General features: G+C 46.6%; 1 protein-coding gene across 1 annotated transcript in view; it reads right to left on the reverse strand.

The window, feature by feature from the left end:
• Positions 1-139: 139 nt before the first annotated feature.
• COPG2 (COPI coat complex subunit gamma 2) overlaps positions 140-14,498 on the reverse strand; it is an 88,956-nt gene continuing 74,597 nt past the window's right edge. The window contains exons 21-24 of the mRNA XM_049642998.1: positions 2,181-2,278; positions 1,298-1,436; positions 944-1,042; positions 140-466 (exon numbers count right to left, since the gene is read on the reverse strand). Of these exons, the coding sequence (XP_049498955.1) occupies positions 336-466; positions 944-1,042; positions 1,298-1,436; positions 2,181-2,278 (467 nt within the window). The 3' untranslated portion in view covers positions 140-335. The remainder of the gene's footprint in view (positions 467-943; positions 1,043-1,297; positions 1,437-2,180; positions 2,279-14,498) is intronic.

Below are 14,498 nucleotides of genomic sequence, written 5' to 3' on the forward strand. Positions count from 1 at the left end.
GCTTTCAGACACACATTAGATTAAAGAATGTGATGAAGTTAAGCAGCTGGGGTACAGGATAGTATTTGATTTGCAACATCACCCAAAGCTGTACTATCATACCAAAGTTGACCCAGTGTTAATTTAAAAAAAAAAAAAAAAGAAAAGAAAAAAGAAATTTACATGCACAAGAACAGATATTTGCTTGATCTGCTGGCTCGGGGCCAAATGTTTAATTTGCTTCTCCAAAGAACATTAATCCTTAAAAGTCTAATTCCGGGAAATTCATGCCACTAGTCTAAAAGCCCACTGACAGTGAACTGTGCCATCGACTTCATTCATTGCCCAGTGACAATTTATCCAACAGAAGCCAAGATAACATCTACAGGTGTTCCCTCTTTGCTTCTGACAGTCACCTGCATGGTCACTCCGTCTGCTAAGGCCAGCCTGGACCTCACCAATAAATCATAGCCACCTCTGTATACACCTGAGAGAAAAAAGCAAGGAAAACTGGCTTAAGAACTCACAAGAAGCTCTGAATAATGAACTATATCGTGCTCTGCTTGCATTTCCTATTAGTTTAGTTTAGCTTTTCTAGAGATTTGTGTTTACGGTGAGAATTGAATCTTGTGGACAAATTCTAAGCAATCTTTTATATTTCCGTGATACCAGGCACATAGGAGGTACTCAATAATACTGATTTGGAGTACTCAAAGGTGGGGAAGTGGTAGCATTGGTATGTGCGGGAGAGATTTAAGTGTTTGAGGCCAAATTTACTTCTTCAGAGAACAACGTTAAGGATACGCAAATAATTAAACAGCTAAAACAAATTATTCATATGAACAGGCCTTCAAATTATAACTCATAATGGGATAATGGAACCGTAGCAGGGCACGAGATGCCCCTGCACACCCCCTCCTATTTTGCGACCATACACAGGGAGACTCTGATGGAGGTTTCTTACCTGCCAGATAGAGGGAATGGGAATTCTTGTTCTCAGGTACTTTGTCTGACCTCTCACATGGCTGCATGCCCAGAAACGTGATGATGTTGTTGACAGCTTCTGTGTTGAGAAGATACAAGAGGGTCAGGAAGGCTCAGCCTGGGGGTCTGCCCCTGCACGTGCTGGGGATGGAAGGGGTGCCCCGTGGAGGGAGGCTACCAGACTAGAGCCCGGTTGATTCCATTAGATGATGCAGACGGGATCCTGGCCTTGGCAGTGAAACAGGTTACGAGATATTTAAAGAGTTACTGTGGAATAATAAGTAGGCCTATTAGGTTTTATACTGCAATACACCGAGAGCAAAATTGTTCTCACCTTGGAGAGTTTTGGTAGAACTGAGGGCAAAGGTCTCCTCTTTCTCAAAGGTGTCTCCCACCTCTTCCCAGGCAGCAGCAAAGTTGGGCTTGAGGACTTTCTGAATATGGTCAGACACAGTCACTTCGAGATCTTCCAGCTAGTAGGTAACAAGCAGGGGTCAGTAAATGAAGGCCCTCCGGTACGCAGCCCAGGCCGACGGGACTAATTAGCATGCTTTCATCATTCCGCGTTATATCCTTTGCAGGAGCCTAGGATAAACTCTACCACTAAAGTAGTTTAAGTTCCGTGGTCTGGATAAATCTACCCGCATATGCCTTCGCAAAGGAAAGCAAGAAAACAGGTCACCTGGCGGGAGCTGTATTCCGAGCCACGCCTATAGCCCCGGGGTACAAAGAAGTCAGGTTGCCGCACCTTCTGAACTTGACGACCTTCTGAACTTCACGTTCGCCAGCAGGTCGATACTTTTTAAGCTTTTTCCCTACGTTCTCTGAGGGCTTTTCATTTCATGCTGTGGCTACGTTACAAGCAAACTAAAAGCTGCTAAACAAAAACGGAAAAACCCAATCCTTCACGTAAAACTCCTTGATCTCCAGGCAAATTGCGTAAGCGTTTTCATCTCTTAATCACCCCTATTTTTAAAGACCTAACAAAGTGAGTTTTGTTTTCAATCCGTCACTAAGGGGTAAATCGGAATTCTCTTTGGCAAGACACACTCCTGTCACAGAGGAGGACTGGCCCAGGTCCTCCTCGGTTGTGACCTGTTTGAGAATAAAAGCCCGTAGGTTCATGTCAGGTGCCGCCAGCAAAATGTTCTCTGCAGGCAGAGGTCACTGGGTGGTGCGAGGGTGTCAGAGTGAATCTCTGTGCCGGGAAGACTCACCACGTACTCATCATCATACCCCTCCTCAGCTGGAACCCCGGTGTCAGGGTCGCAGTCCCGGACGGTAAACTTCATGGTGCAGCTAAAGGTGCCTGCAGCTGGGGTGGAAGAGAAGGCAAGCCTGCGTCAGGGGCAGTGCAAGCCCAGGGCCTCCGTCCGTACGCAGCGCTGTGTTCTGTATTGTTACGGCTGGTGGCCCCCAAAGCAGCCTGCGGCCTGGCCAAAAGGCAGTCTCACAGAATGATTTTAAAAACCATTCCCCGCCGTACATAGACCACACCTTTCCTGTCGAAAAGTACAGAAAAGACGACCTGGGCAAAAACGTCTTCGTATCTGTATAAAGAAAGTGGCAGGGGGGATAACTGGGGACTTTTTTTGCCAGGCCTGTCAAAAGGGTCTACAAGTTGAAAAATGTGAGAACCGTTACTTTTAGGAGCTGACAAAGCAAAAAAAAAAAAAAAAAAAGCAAAAAGCACACAGGTCATTAAATTAACACTAAGTACACCAGAGTCTCTCAATATTGTATCTTTAGACTGCGGACCAACAGGGGGTCCACAGGACACCAGAATGAACTTGCTTTAGGTCAACTTTCAACCTACAGTATAGGTCAGTAATGAGGTTCCAGTACTGGCAAAGTCAGTGTCTTAAAATGGAAAAGCAAGTGGGCCATTATATGTTTGGGGATGACTCGTAAATTCAGAAAGAAATGGAGGTAGGGGGACACATTTTTGGAAAGGGAAGTCTTCGTGAAGAAGATGGGATTTTCTGAACTGTTGGAAGAGGGGGTGATTTATTAAGTATGGATGAAAAGGCATTTAAGGATTTAATCCATGGTTTGAAAAAGGCCTATAGGTACAAAAAATACTAGAAATTGGGGAGTGAGAGTTATTTGGGGGATAGGAAGGGCAGGAAAGAAGAGACTCAGATGGAAAGACCATCTGTGACAATCTGGGTAATGGGACTTTGACCTCTCTGCTCAGTCTTTGAACTCCCTCTTTCCCGCCAAGTATGTAGTAAATGCCAATACACGCTGACATTCCACATAAAGGTGTAAACAAACATGTCAGATTGGAGTCATGACCTCTTTCTCCAAGAGTGGATTGGCTAGGAGTTAACTAGGTGTGTGTGTGTGTGTGTGTGAGAGAGAGAGAGAGAGAGAGAGGTCTCCTTACATGCCTGTGACGCTGCAACTCAGTGCCCGTAGGTTCTTTAAGTTTTAACGGGCTGTGTGGGAGTGCAGGATTAACAGCCTGGGGAAATCAAAAATTTGAAGGGACGCGACAGTTTTAATAGGATCTCCAAGGCTGCAAAAGAGTCGGGCAAGCAAAGGAAGACACAAACAAAAGGCCAGAAAGGCCATGGGGCAGTTGGCAATGGTTAAGAGATACGCTAATGCCTAGGTGCTGGAGGAGAATTTGCTTAGGAACTTATTTGAAATACCATGTATTTCAAATGAAGGAGACCAGATATTTTCCAACAGGCTCTGGTGAGCTGAGGCAGTCGAGATTGGAATGTTAGAAATAACTAAAGCCAGTGGTGGGAATCCTGTGAAGAGCAGGTCTGAATTCAGAGAGCGTGCTGAAAACAGATGATGGCGGCGGGCTGACCCATAGAGAAAAGTGTACCTATCAACACCACAGAATTATTTCAGTGCAATAGGGGATTGATCAAAGAATGATTGTGGTTAAATCAAGGTAGGGTTTTCTGCAGGAGAAAGGGAAGGAGGAAGAAAGCGGAAGCTAACACAGACCTAGAATGGGTCAGAGATGGGATTATGGTAGGGACAGAGGTCGTGATCAAATAAGAATGGAGAGGCAGGGTGGACACTGAGTAACACAGGATTATACGAACCCCAGTTTGGTTCTGATTAAGCAGGGAGGCTACAGGCAAATGAACAGAGGTAAGGAAACCATCAGGAACAAGGGTATAATCACAGCCTGGGGCAAACTGGTTGGATTTTATGTACAAGTAAAGACATAAGACACTTAAGTAAGAGACACAGAGAGACAGATTAAGGAAGCAAATAAGAATGGTATTAGTAGAATGTTTCTGAAACTTCTGTGACAAAATTTTAATTAAATAATTTGGTTGATAACAAGGAGAGGTTATAGGGCATCTAAGGTGAACTCCATCCAGTAAAACCACTGGTAGCAATCTATTAACGTTAGCAGAAAGGACGACTAACATTGGGTGATGAGGAGAGGGAGTGAGGGGGGCCTTTCATGGCCAGAGAACAATGTTGAATCCGTTGCCGTAACAGAAAGATGAGAGCTTCATGAATGAAGCCAGGCAAATAACCAAAGACAGTAAGAGCAGAATGCCCTGGAGATCTGTGTTACAATTCTTCTCAGAAATGAAGCTTGTCCTAGGACTGACTGAAAGGACAGACAGCTTCTGAGGAGGCCCGTGTGAAGGAACACAGAATAAGAGAAAAGGTAGATGCTGGAAACTATGTTGGGAGAGACATGTGAGTCGGGCTGGAGTGCAGGACCTCTAGGGTAGCAAAGGGCAGAGTGGAAAATTCGGGGCGGGGGGGTGGGGAGTGGTCAGGTCTCAACCACAGAGGAGACCGTGATTCAATAAGACATGGGGTTAAGAGGACATTCCAGAAAGCTTCGCTGAAATAATTTAAAGGCTGTGATCAATGGGGCAGAAAGTAGAGGTGGAAGGGACAGAGGTAAAACAGGCTGGCTGTAGCAGCCCATGCAGGCGGGTCTGGACTGAACTGGAAAGGAACGGGTGCAGCACAACATGTAGGAAATCCGGGAAGATGGAGATGAGTCGGGCAGTGACTGCCAAAAATGAGGAGCAAATATGCACCAGGGAAGGTGGTGAATCCACGGAATGCTGTCTGTACAGGTGGCAGGAGGGGTGCTGAAGAGACGGTTCTTCTCTAGAACAAAAGTAGGGGGAAAAGGAGGAAAAGTGCAGAAAAGCTGCATTAAGTTGCCCTCAGAGGGAAAGGAGTCAGTAAGGAGTGACACGCTGGCTGGAAGGATGGGCAGCATTCCTGGGCCACAAGTCACGATGCAGTGAGAAGGAAAGGAGAGACTCGAAGCAAAGAAAAGGAAACGCTGTCGTGGAGGGCCTACAAGGCAGGGCACGTGAGGGACGAAGAAGGTCTAGACTGGGGCATCTTGTCAGAGCTCGAAATGGGTCGTTGGTCACATATGTTGGGCGTTGTGAGTAGAAGTATAAACAAAGCGTGAGAAGCAAGGACTTGGGTAGGAGGCAGGAGTGGACTAGCTCTTGGAGCACCCATTTGGAGGGAAATTGGGACTTGAAGGACGTGGGTGACAGGAAAGTTGATGGAAAGCTACTGCTGGCGACGTTCGAGATAACCAGGCCTGACTTGGTTGAGCGGTTCGTGCTCTGGGGACCGCGGGAAGAGGATGAGGGAGCACATCTGGGGAGAAGTGTCCTGCACCCATTCCTTCTGTGGAGAGATGGCCCGGCCGGGTATCATGGTTTCTCGTGCGCCGTGCCATTCAAGTTGGTCGCTCTTTGAAGCTACATGCCGTGGGAGGAGTGGCTAAAAGCGACAGACACTCCTGGGCAGACCTGTGGGAAAACAGCACGGAGCAGGAAGGGAAGAGAAGCTGCAGTCTAGACGCCAAGAAGGGAGGGGATTGAAGGTGTGGAGTGGAGTAGGAGGCGTGAAGAGGGAACGACACCAGAGGGCCACTGCGAGGGCACCGGGAGACAGCAGAGGTGCATACGAAGCACAGAGCTGTGAGCCAAGCTAGGTGACCACCCAAGGAGATGCGCCGTGGAGACGGAGTGTAGGAACCGGGGTCGTGAGGGAGTGCCACGTGGGACTCTTCCTCGAAGCAACAGTGTGACCAACGGAGTGGAAGGTTAAAGACGGACGGATGGATGTCAGCCGTGGCCAGCGGCCGGGGTCCTGGGAAGGTCTGGGCCGAACAGAGGGGACCGGGGGAACAGCACGGGCGAAACAAGGGGGATCGAAGAGAAGACAGACACCCGAATCCATGGGAAACGATACAAAGACGGGAGCTAAAAAAGCCAGCGGCTGTGTAGGTAACGGAGGTGCTCCCGGAGGACCGGGGGGAGGAGTCGGAGAGCCTGCAGAAGAGACGGGGGCATCTGAAGATCCGCAGGTTTGGGCCGGAAGCGTAGGGTACCACGCTGACTCAAAGAGGAGAGAGACGGAGACGATGTCAGGGGACAGCTGCTGGAGGGGCAGTTGGGGGCAGTGGAGTGGCAGGGGCAGACATGGTGAGGAACAGAGTTCCCCAGAAGGGGAAATCCTGTAAGGTCTCCTAACGGGTCTGTTTGGTCAAGTGGGGGGGCCTTGAAGCCAGACCGAAAGCAGTACGTGTGACGACAGGAGAACAGGGCCTGAGAAGCGGCGGGAAGCTTTAGTGAGGAAGACTGGAGGGAGACGGAGGGAGACGCCCCTGGTTTAAAGCGAGGGCAGCACACGGACACCAGGATCGCTGTGTGAGTCGTTTGTCTGTCGCAGGGGTGACGAGTATCGGGAGCTGAGCGGCTAGGGGTCCTGGTGGGAACGCAACTTGGTAGAACTTGAAATTACACCGTGTGGAATTAAGATGGGGGGGGGGGGCGGCGGCAAACAACTGAAGGGAGATACAGGTAAATATGCGAGCGCCACATTGAAGTTACTCTAGAAGTTACTCTGTCACGTGGAGATGTTCCGCAAGCGACAGACCGCTAGTGGGGAGAAAACCTGGTGGGGGAGAGCTGTTCGGCAGGACACATGTCTGCTGAGTGAAGTGGAAATGGGGCGGGGGCTCAAGAGAAGGTGGCCTATTTCTGTAGGGTAGGATGGGTAATAAGGAGACAGTAACGGGAGAACAGTGTCATAGCTGCCCCCAGATTAAAAGGTCACTTGAGGATTGGCAGGTACTGACTGGAGGGAGAAGGCCCCCACGCTTGGGCCAAAGGCGCAGGGGTGGCGGGGGTTGGGGGGAGGAGAGGGGCTAAGGCTAAGAGGGGCATTTATAGAGAACCGCTCTCACTACGTGGCGTGTAATAAGAAAACCACACGTGCCATGAAGATCCCCAGAATGGGGGATCCTGTCGGCTCTGGGAACAGGCCTGACTGGCCTAATGTGTTAGGCATAAGGCCACACTGCTGCGACTCGTGTGTATACTGGGAGAGAAAGGTCTGCCCAGCAATGAAAGTCAGAGGTACACTCACTCTTGATGCATTGGTGGCAAGTTTTTAATTGAAGGACTTGGCTGAGGGGCGTGTTTACAGCGATGCCTAAGACGTGCCCTGCAGCCCCGTCTGAGCTGATGAATCTGGGCTTTAACAAGCCGCGGTTTGAGAACCACTGCTTTAGATGAAGGCAGAGGAGGAGCCGTTCTGATAAGTCTTTGTAGCAACCTGTCATACTAGGATTAGCTGACAGAGAAGCAGCCGGGGAGACCTGTAAGGAAGGACAGCAGGTCTGGAGAGGATGGAGGCTAAAATAAGGAAGGGGGCCACCGTGACTCAGGCTGGGGCGGGGAACATCCCCTAGGGCGTGGCCAAGGGGAAGGTCACTGAAGAGGGCTGGAGGGAGGGACACTGAGATGTAGAGAGTAGGGACTTGGTAGAGTGGTTTTATGTTAATTCCGACCCAAGCACTGAGGCAGAGAAAGGAGGGGGGTGTGTGGCTACAAACAGAGATTAGGAAGGGAGCTGTTGGAAAGCTTTGTGGAAGAGGAGGGTAGAGAGGGGCCACGGGGATGGGCCTGGAATCCAGTCCACGGTCTGAATGGTGAGGGCTGAATATGAGATGTTGGTTTCTCCAGAAGCCAGTCTGAATCTATGGGAATGCTATGTATATACATAATCTCCGAATGGAGGAGGGATGCAGAACATAAGGAAGTTTTTATGAGGCAAATATCAAGAAAAAGGAGTAAAAAATAGCAAAGTTAAAATTGCTGTCCGATGAGAAGAGATCACAATACTGACATGGAAATTGTCGCTGGCAATGACCGGACGTATATGGCACCATACTTGGGCCGAAGATCATGACAGAAAAGGAAGGAGACCAGTTGGTTGCTCTCTAAGGGAAGGGCTTGTCTAAAGAGGAGACGGTTGGTTTTGGGTGAGGGAGTGGGGGTCAGAGGGGAGGGAACCTCAAAAAGAATACGCACTCGTCACTCTGAAAGGTTAAGATAAAACAGGGGAGATTGGAAAGAATGTACTATAAGAGAGACGTTAAAGGCACACTTGGAAATTAAGGAAACATGTTAGGATTTGCAGAAAGTGAGATGAAGCCACTGAAGAGACTTGAGACTTGTATGAACAAACAGCAAGGGAGAGAACAAAAGATGGGGCTGGGAGCCAAACGAGGAGAGGGGATGTGTGGATTCGGCTGGGGTGCAGCACAGGCAGGTGGGAAAATACGCGCGGAAGGGCACTAAAGAGGGCTAAGTGGGAACATTAGGGAATGGGAGCTGGAAATGTGTCAGACTTGTGTATTGACAAGGAGAGAGAGTGAGGTAAGGATGTGGCAGAGTGAGAACGGGGGTATGAAGTTTTGCCGTCCAGGTCGCTTTGTTGGAAGGTAACGTGTCTGGTCAATAGAGTGAAAGGTCAGAAATAGGCTAACTGGGACGGACATAAAAGGCAAACCGGCGGCAGGCATCCTATGGAAGTTTACGCTGAACTAAGAGCACAAGAGGATGCGGTAAAGAATCGGACACAAGGGGAGATGGCAGCGGGTTGAGCAGTGAGTGCCCAACATCCGTCTGTCCAGAGAGGCAACGGAGATCTGTCAGAACAGCAGGTGGCAGCTGGAAGGAGGGACACAGAAGACAAGGGAGCATGTTTCTCAGGGTAAAATCACATCCAAGGAGGAAAGGAACGGGAGAGTCCAGTGAAGATTCCTACAGATGTGAAAGGATGATTTTAAGGATGATTTTAAGATACTGACTGCTGGCCGAGGCACGAACTTGGTCCAAGGTTATGATGGGAGAAGAAGGGGGAGAGAGTTTGTGAGCTGAGGAAAGGACCGCTGTAAGGAATGAGAGAAGACTTAAAAGAATAAACGGAGTGGCAAAAAATGCAGGTCGGGATTAAGGCAGTTTTGTTAAGATGAGTTCTCCTAAAGAGATGTCGCTAGCAACCTTAAAATACATCAGGATTGACCAGTCACGCAGTGTGGGTGGGTGGTTTATTATGTGTATCTCTTGAGGAGTGGTTGGGAATCATGACGGAAGCACGGCTCAGGAGGAAAGTACTGTGCCCATTGTCAGGATAGACTGTGGGGTGATGAGATGTGTGGTGTGGTATAGTATGTAGTGTAGTGTCGATGATGCGTTAGCTGGTGTGGGTAGTTAAGATAGAGCAGAGCATAACTATGGAAGAAGAGGGGGTTTTAATCTAAGTAATGGGAGCATGCAAGAATTTGAGGGGGGGTTCTCGGTAGTCAGTGTAGCAAAAAAGGCAAATAAGATGCGGATTAAAGAAACCCAGAATGGAGAAATCTGTCAGGTCTTAGAAGAGGTCTACTTGGTTAAGATGTTCGGTGTTAAAGGTTGCAGTGAGTGGTATATATAATGAGAGAAGAAAAAGCCTGCATATGGTTAGGAGTCAGAAAGTCGACTAGCTCTTGAAGTCTTGATGGGAAAAAATTTTTAAAGAACGTATATATGTTATATATATAACATCTATATCACTATATATAATTTTACATATTATGTATAAGGTAATATATGTAACGTAATCTATAACGCATACGTTATATACAACGTAATGATATATACAGTATATTATAGCTTAGCGTATATATTATATATGTTTAGAACCCTCGAAGATAGCATTACGTGTTATTTAAGGAGAAATAAATATTTATTAAAATTATACAAATGAGAGAAACATCAAATTATGTAGTGAGGGAGAGGTAAATGATTCTGGAGTGGTACAGAGGAAGTCTCAGTCATATGTGCAATATTTTATTTCTTTAAAAATATCTCAATCAGATACAGTATAAAGTTAAGAAGATATAAAGAAGTGGGGTGTGGGCGTATGAATTTGGGAGGGATGGGTAATTTTCATCAAAAGACGTGATTGATATGAATCGTTGGGGCGGGGGAAGATGATGACGAATCTTGATGCAACACCATTGGATGACAACCTGTTTGACCAATAGGAGAGAGGGGTGGGAGGCTGTCTAGGGAGCGGGTGACCTCTACTTGGTAAGAAGTGGGTGGGTATCTTTAAGGGAGTAAACCTCAAGAGAAAAATAATGCATTCTTCACTATGATTAGAAATGGAAGCTGAAAATATTATAGACGTTAATAATATATGATGCAGCAAATAATCAAAATCGGGAAGAAGCTGTTGAAATATGATGTTAAGGTTTGCTCAGAAATTGAAGTATTATGTTAGAACTGGCTGGAAGTGAGAGAAACTAGCGAGACACGTCATAAAGAAGGAAAATGTAGAGGAGAATTGAGGCTGCAATCTAAGAGGAGGGAGTGTCAGTCTAGGCTGCCGTGCAGAACACGCAGGTTTGTAAAATGCTAAACAAAGAAGGGCTTTGAAGGCCAGGATGAGGACTGCATCCTCAGAGATAATCAGAATCGGAAGTTCAGTGCAGAGTTCTAGGTCAAGCCAGAGATCGATCAACCAGCTGAGGAAAGAAGTCAGGATGTGGCTAAATAAGTGTTGGAATAGGATTGTCGTGCTGCCCTGAAAGCTTTGTTGGAGAACGATTTGAAACAATTGGTATAGTCACCAGAATGAGAAGAAAGAGAGATGAAATGTGATGGGCTTAAAATGGGCCAGAGAAGGAACCCTAGGAAAGTCCAGAAGGAATGGAAGGTCGAGGCAGACTCAGTACAGACTATAGGAAATAAGGAAGATAGAAGAAGGTGGACTTGTGAGTGCTGAATATCAAAATGTACGTATCCAGAAGAGATGATCAGTTTCACGGGAATCTTACAGCTGGAAGAAGGAATGATGGAGGAAATGCAGGGAGTTTGCAGCAAAAGGGGAAAGGGAAAATGGAGAAAAGGAATAGAGCAACGTTCGGGTTGCCTGCGGATGGAACCCTGTTACTTGAAGAGTCGTGCTCATGGGAGACGTGGCTGTTGCTCCACACTTGGGCCAAGGTCATGAGAGAATAAAAGGAAAATGGGATGGAAGTAAGTAAAGGGGGCATTGTGTGAATTAGAGAGCAGCTGAGTAAAGGGAATGGCTACAAGACAAACAGGTATGGATGAAAGAAAACACCGCGGCTGTCAGATCTGCGAATTGTGTGTAGAGTGGGAGAGCATCCAGGGCCTGAAAAAAAACAAAACAAAACAGGAGCTGGATAGGCTGGCCCTTGAAGTCTTAGTGGGAAATTTACGACTGAGTCGTTGCTTCCTAGGAAAGGCTAGGAGATGGATTGGATTAAGATAAACTCTGATAAGCCATTGGTGGAAACCTTAGAAATATCACCAGTGCCGTTTTAGAAGGTGTGGACTGAGTATTTTTTCTGTAGAACAAATGAATGCTTATTGGTTGAGGAGTGGTTGGGGCTCATGGTGAATGTTTAAGATCAGGTAGGGCAGATATTCAAACTAGGGGAGACTTCCTGTCAGTGTGATGTTAAATTTGCTGAGAAGCTAAGGAGTCCTGTGAGTCAAAGTGAGAGAAGCAGTTGAACAGACTTGTAGAACACAAGAGGAAAGAGGAAGGGAGAAGATGCTGCTTGAGGGGGGGGGGGGGGGCGGGTGACTATGAAGAGTATGAATTAGGCTGGGTTTGGGATATGCAGGGTTCAAAATGGCAAACATGACCAAGACCAGAACGAGGGACACAGGTGTCCCCAGCTAAGTATGCACGTTATACTCGTTAACATGAAAAGTTTTTATCTCTACGTCCCCCTGTACTTGGGAAACTGCGGCGAATCGGCATTCTTGTTGGCACACGTTGTCTGTTCGGGATGACATACGTTTGCTGTGGTTAAAGTTCTTCGTAGGCTTGCTTCCCATGCTCAAGGTTTTTCAATGCCTTGTGTGTTATGTCCATCACTTTCCCTACAATACGTGTGGAACACCTCCAGCAGTTCGCCAATTGGTAAGTAAACATTTCCTAGAAGTTTCTTATTTATATATTTCACTCAAAAATGTATAGGAGTTTGTTATTTCTCTTGAAAGCCTTTTCGTTATTCCTTGCAGCGTCAAAGGAGGATGCATTTACGGTATTTTATCATAGCATGGGTTCACCGTGTGCTACAGACAAACACGTACACTAACGAAGGGACGATATGTTAAATAATTCTGCAGTTGGCTTTTAAAATGGTTGACATCGTAAGAAATACTTGAAAGTTTTTTGTAATAATATTTTTGTGATGGTTGAGAAAATACGTTGGATTTTTTAAAAGGGTGATGTTAGGGACTTTTCAAATTTAAGATATTGCAATATAAGCATTTACTAACAAAAATGGTTATTCAGCATATTTTAAACCAAAAGGTGATGAAAACTGCTTGAACGTATAAAGAAGTTGAGGCAGGAAGAGAATTGTGTGGTGAGGCAGTTCTGAAAAGAAGAAAGAGTGGAGAAAAAGAGGGACAGTATCCAGGAAAGTATGTTTGTGTAAAAAAGTGTGGCTGATAAAGAGAAAGGTTTGGTGAAATGGGCCTAAGACAAGGCAAGTGGCAGGGATCCTACCAAAGAATAAACAGAAGCCAAGGCAGTTCAACAAAATATGTAGGAAAAAAGAAATATGGAGACAGATTGAACAATGGATGTAGGATAAAAACAGGAACCAAACAGGGATTTATTAGCGAGTGTATGAGAATGAGACACACTCAGTAGACGGATGGTTAATAAAAGATAAAACTGGGGGGGAGGGGGTCCAAGCAGATGGGTGGAAAAGCGAAATTTACCTTCAGCTGGGGAAGGTCATGTGCAGAATGGCATCCTGAAACAAGCTTTGGCACTATAACTGTATCGGATGGCACAAGGAAGAATAGGGATGGTAGAAGCTAAGTAAAGAGAATGTCGTGTGGATTAGAGCACATTTCAGAGTAACTAGACTAAATAGAACGTAAAACTAGAGTAAATGTAGGGAGACCCAGAAACCCGAACGCGGTGAAGTAGCACATAAGTCAAGGAAGTGGATGTAGGATTAAAGACTCGCTAAAGGTAGTGAAGAGCATGAGGGCAGGATGAAATAGGTTAGGAGGCAGCTACATGCATTAGAGCGGAGTATTGGCAAAAGGCAAATGGGAAAAGATAGACTGAGCTGCACGTTTAATCCAGTTCCAAACACGGGAGGGGAAAGAGGTTAAGAAACGGATAAAGAGCGACTCTGTGGACGGGGGCGGGGGAAGGGTATTGTGGAAGGGCACTGGAAAGTGCACATCCATACCTGGAAAGGGCATCAAACTTCATCAGAGAAATGGTAGCGGGCAGATAACGGAACAGCGTGGGAGTGCGGGAGGAGGCCCGGGGCCGAGGGACAGCGGGGCAGAGAAAGGCACACACATAGAGGGGTTAAGCAGACATAGGGTTATGGGACTGAAAGAATTCCGTATTTGCTTTTTCTCAGGGACAAAACTGCCCCCAGTAATAATGGAAATAAAAGAACAAAGAAATTGCATGGCTTACACTACACACAGAGACCATGAAAAAACTAGAGAACAGGAAAACCAGTGCCTGACAGGGAAAATGGCAAAAGAGTGACAAAATTAAGGTGGTTGGACAGAGAATCTTGCAAAACCAGTCATAGCATGTAAATTTAAAAGATATGAAGGATTCATGAGTGAAGAGAAGATATTGATGGCAAGGAGAGGGAAATCAGGCTAAGAAGGAGGAGGTTAAGAGTGTATATAACTTCTTGTAGCTGAGTTCAAGGGAGGCTCCATTTTCAACAAGATCTAGAGGAAGAACCGAAAAGAGTCTGGCAGAGAGAGCAGAGCAGAGGAGAGAGAGATGAGGGGGAAAGGCCAGCGCATCGGCTGCAAAATGTATGTACTAATGAGTAGATTTCCAAAGTTCTACCCGAGAAAGGAAATAGTAAGCACTTTGAAAACAAGTAAAATTAAACATTGGAATGAATGAGCCATGGGTTAGGGTATTAAGTAAAAAGAAATAAAAGTCACAGTCAATAATGATCCTTGGCCAAGAGGAGGACAAACCTAAGAAATAAGAAGGGTTAACTATCAGTAGACTGAGTGCGGGGCACGTCAGGTGTCCAAGGGAATGCCATGGATCCCAGAGCAGAGAGCCAGGCAAGTGTCACAATTTGAAGGCAGTGCTGGGATTTGAGAAAGAAGGGTCAGCGGCAACTGATTTAGAAGGTGACAGGCGGTGCCCGGGGAGTGCGGCCCGGGGAGTGAGCT

Source organism: Panthera uncia, chromosome A2, assembly GCF_023721935.1.
Source record: "Panthera uncia isolate 11264 chromosome A2, Puncia_PCG_1.0, whole genome shotgun sequence".
Lineage (NCBI taxonomy): Eukaryota > Metazoa > Chordata > Mammalia > Carnivora > Felidae > Panthera > Panthera uncia.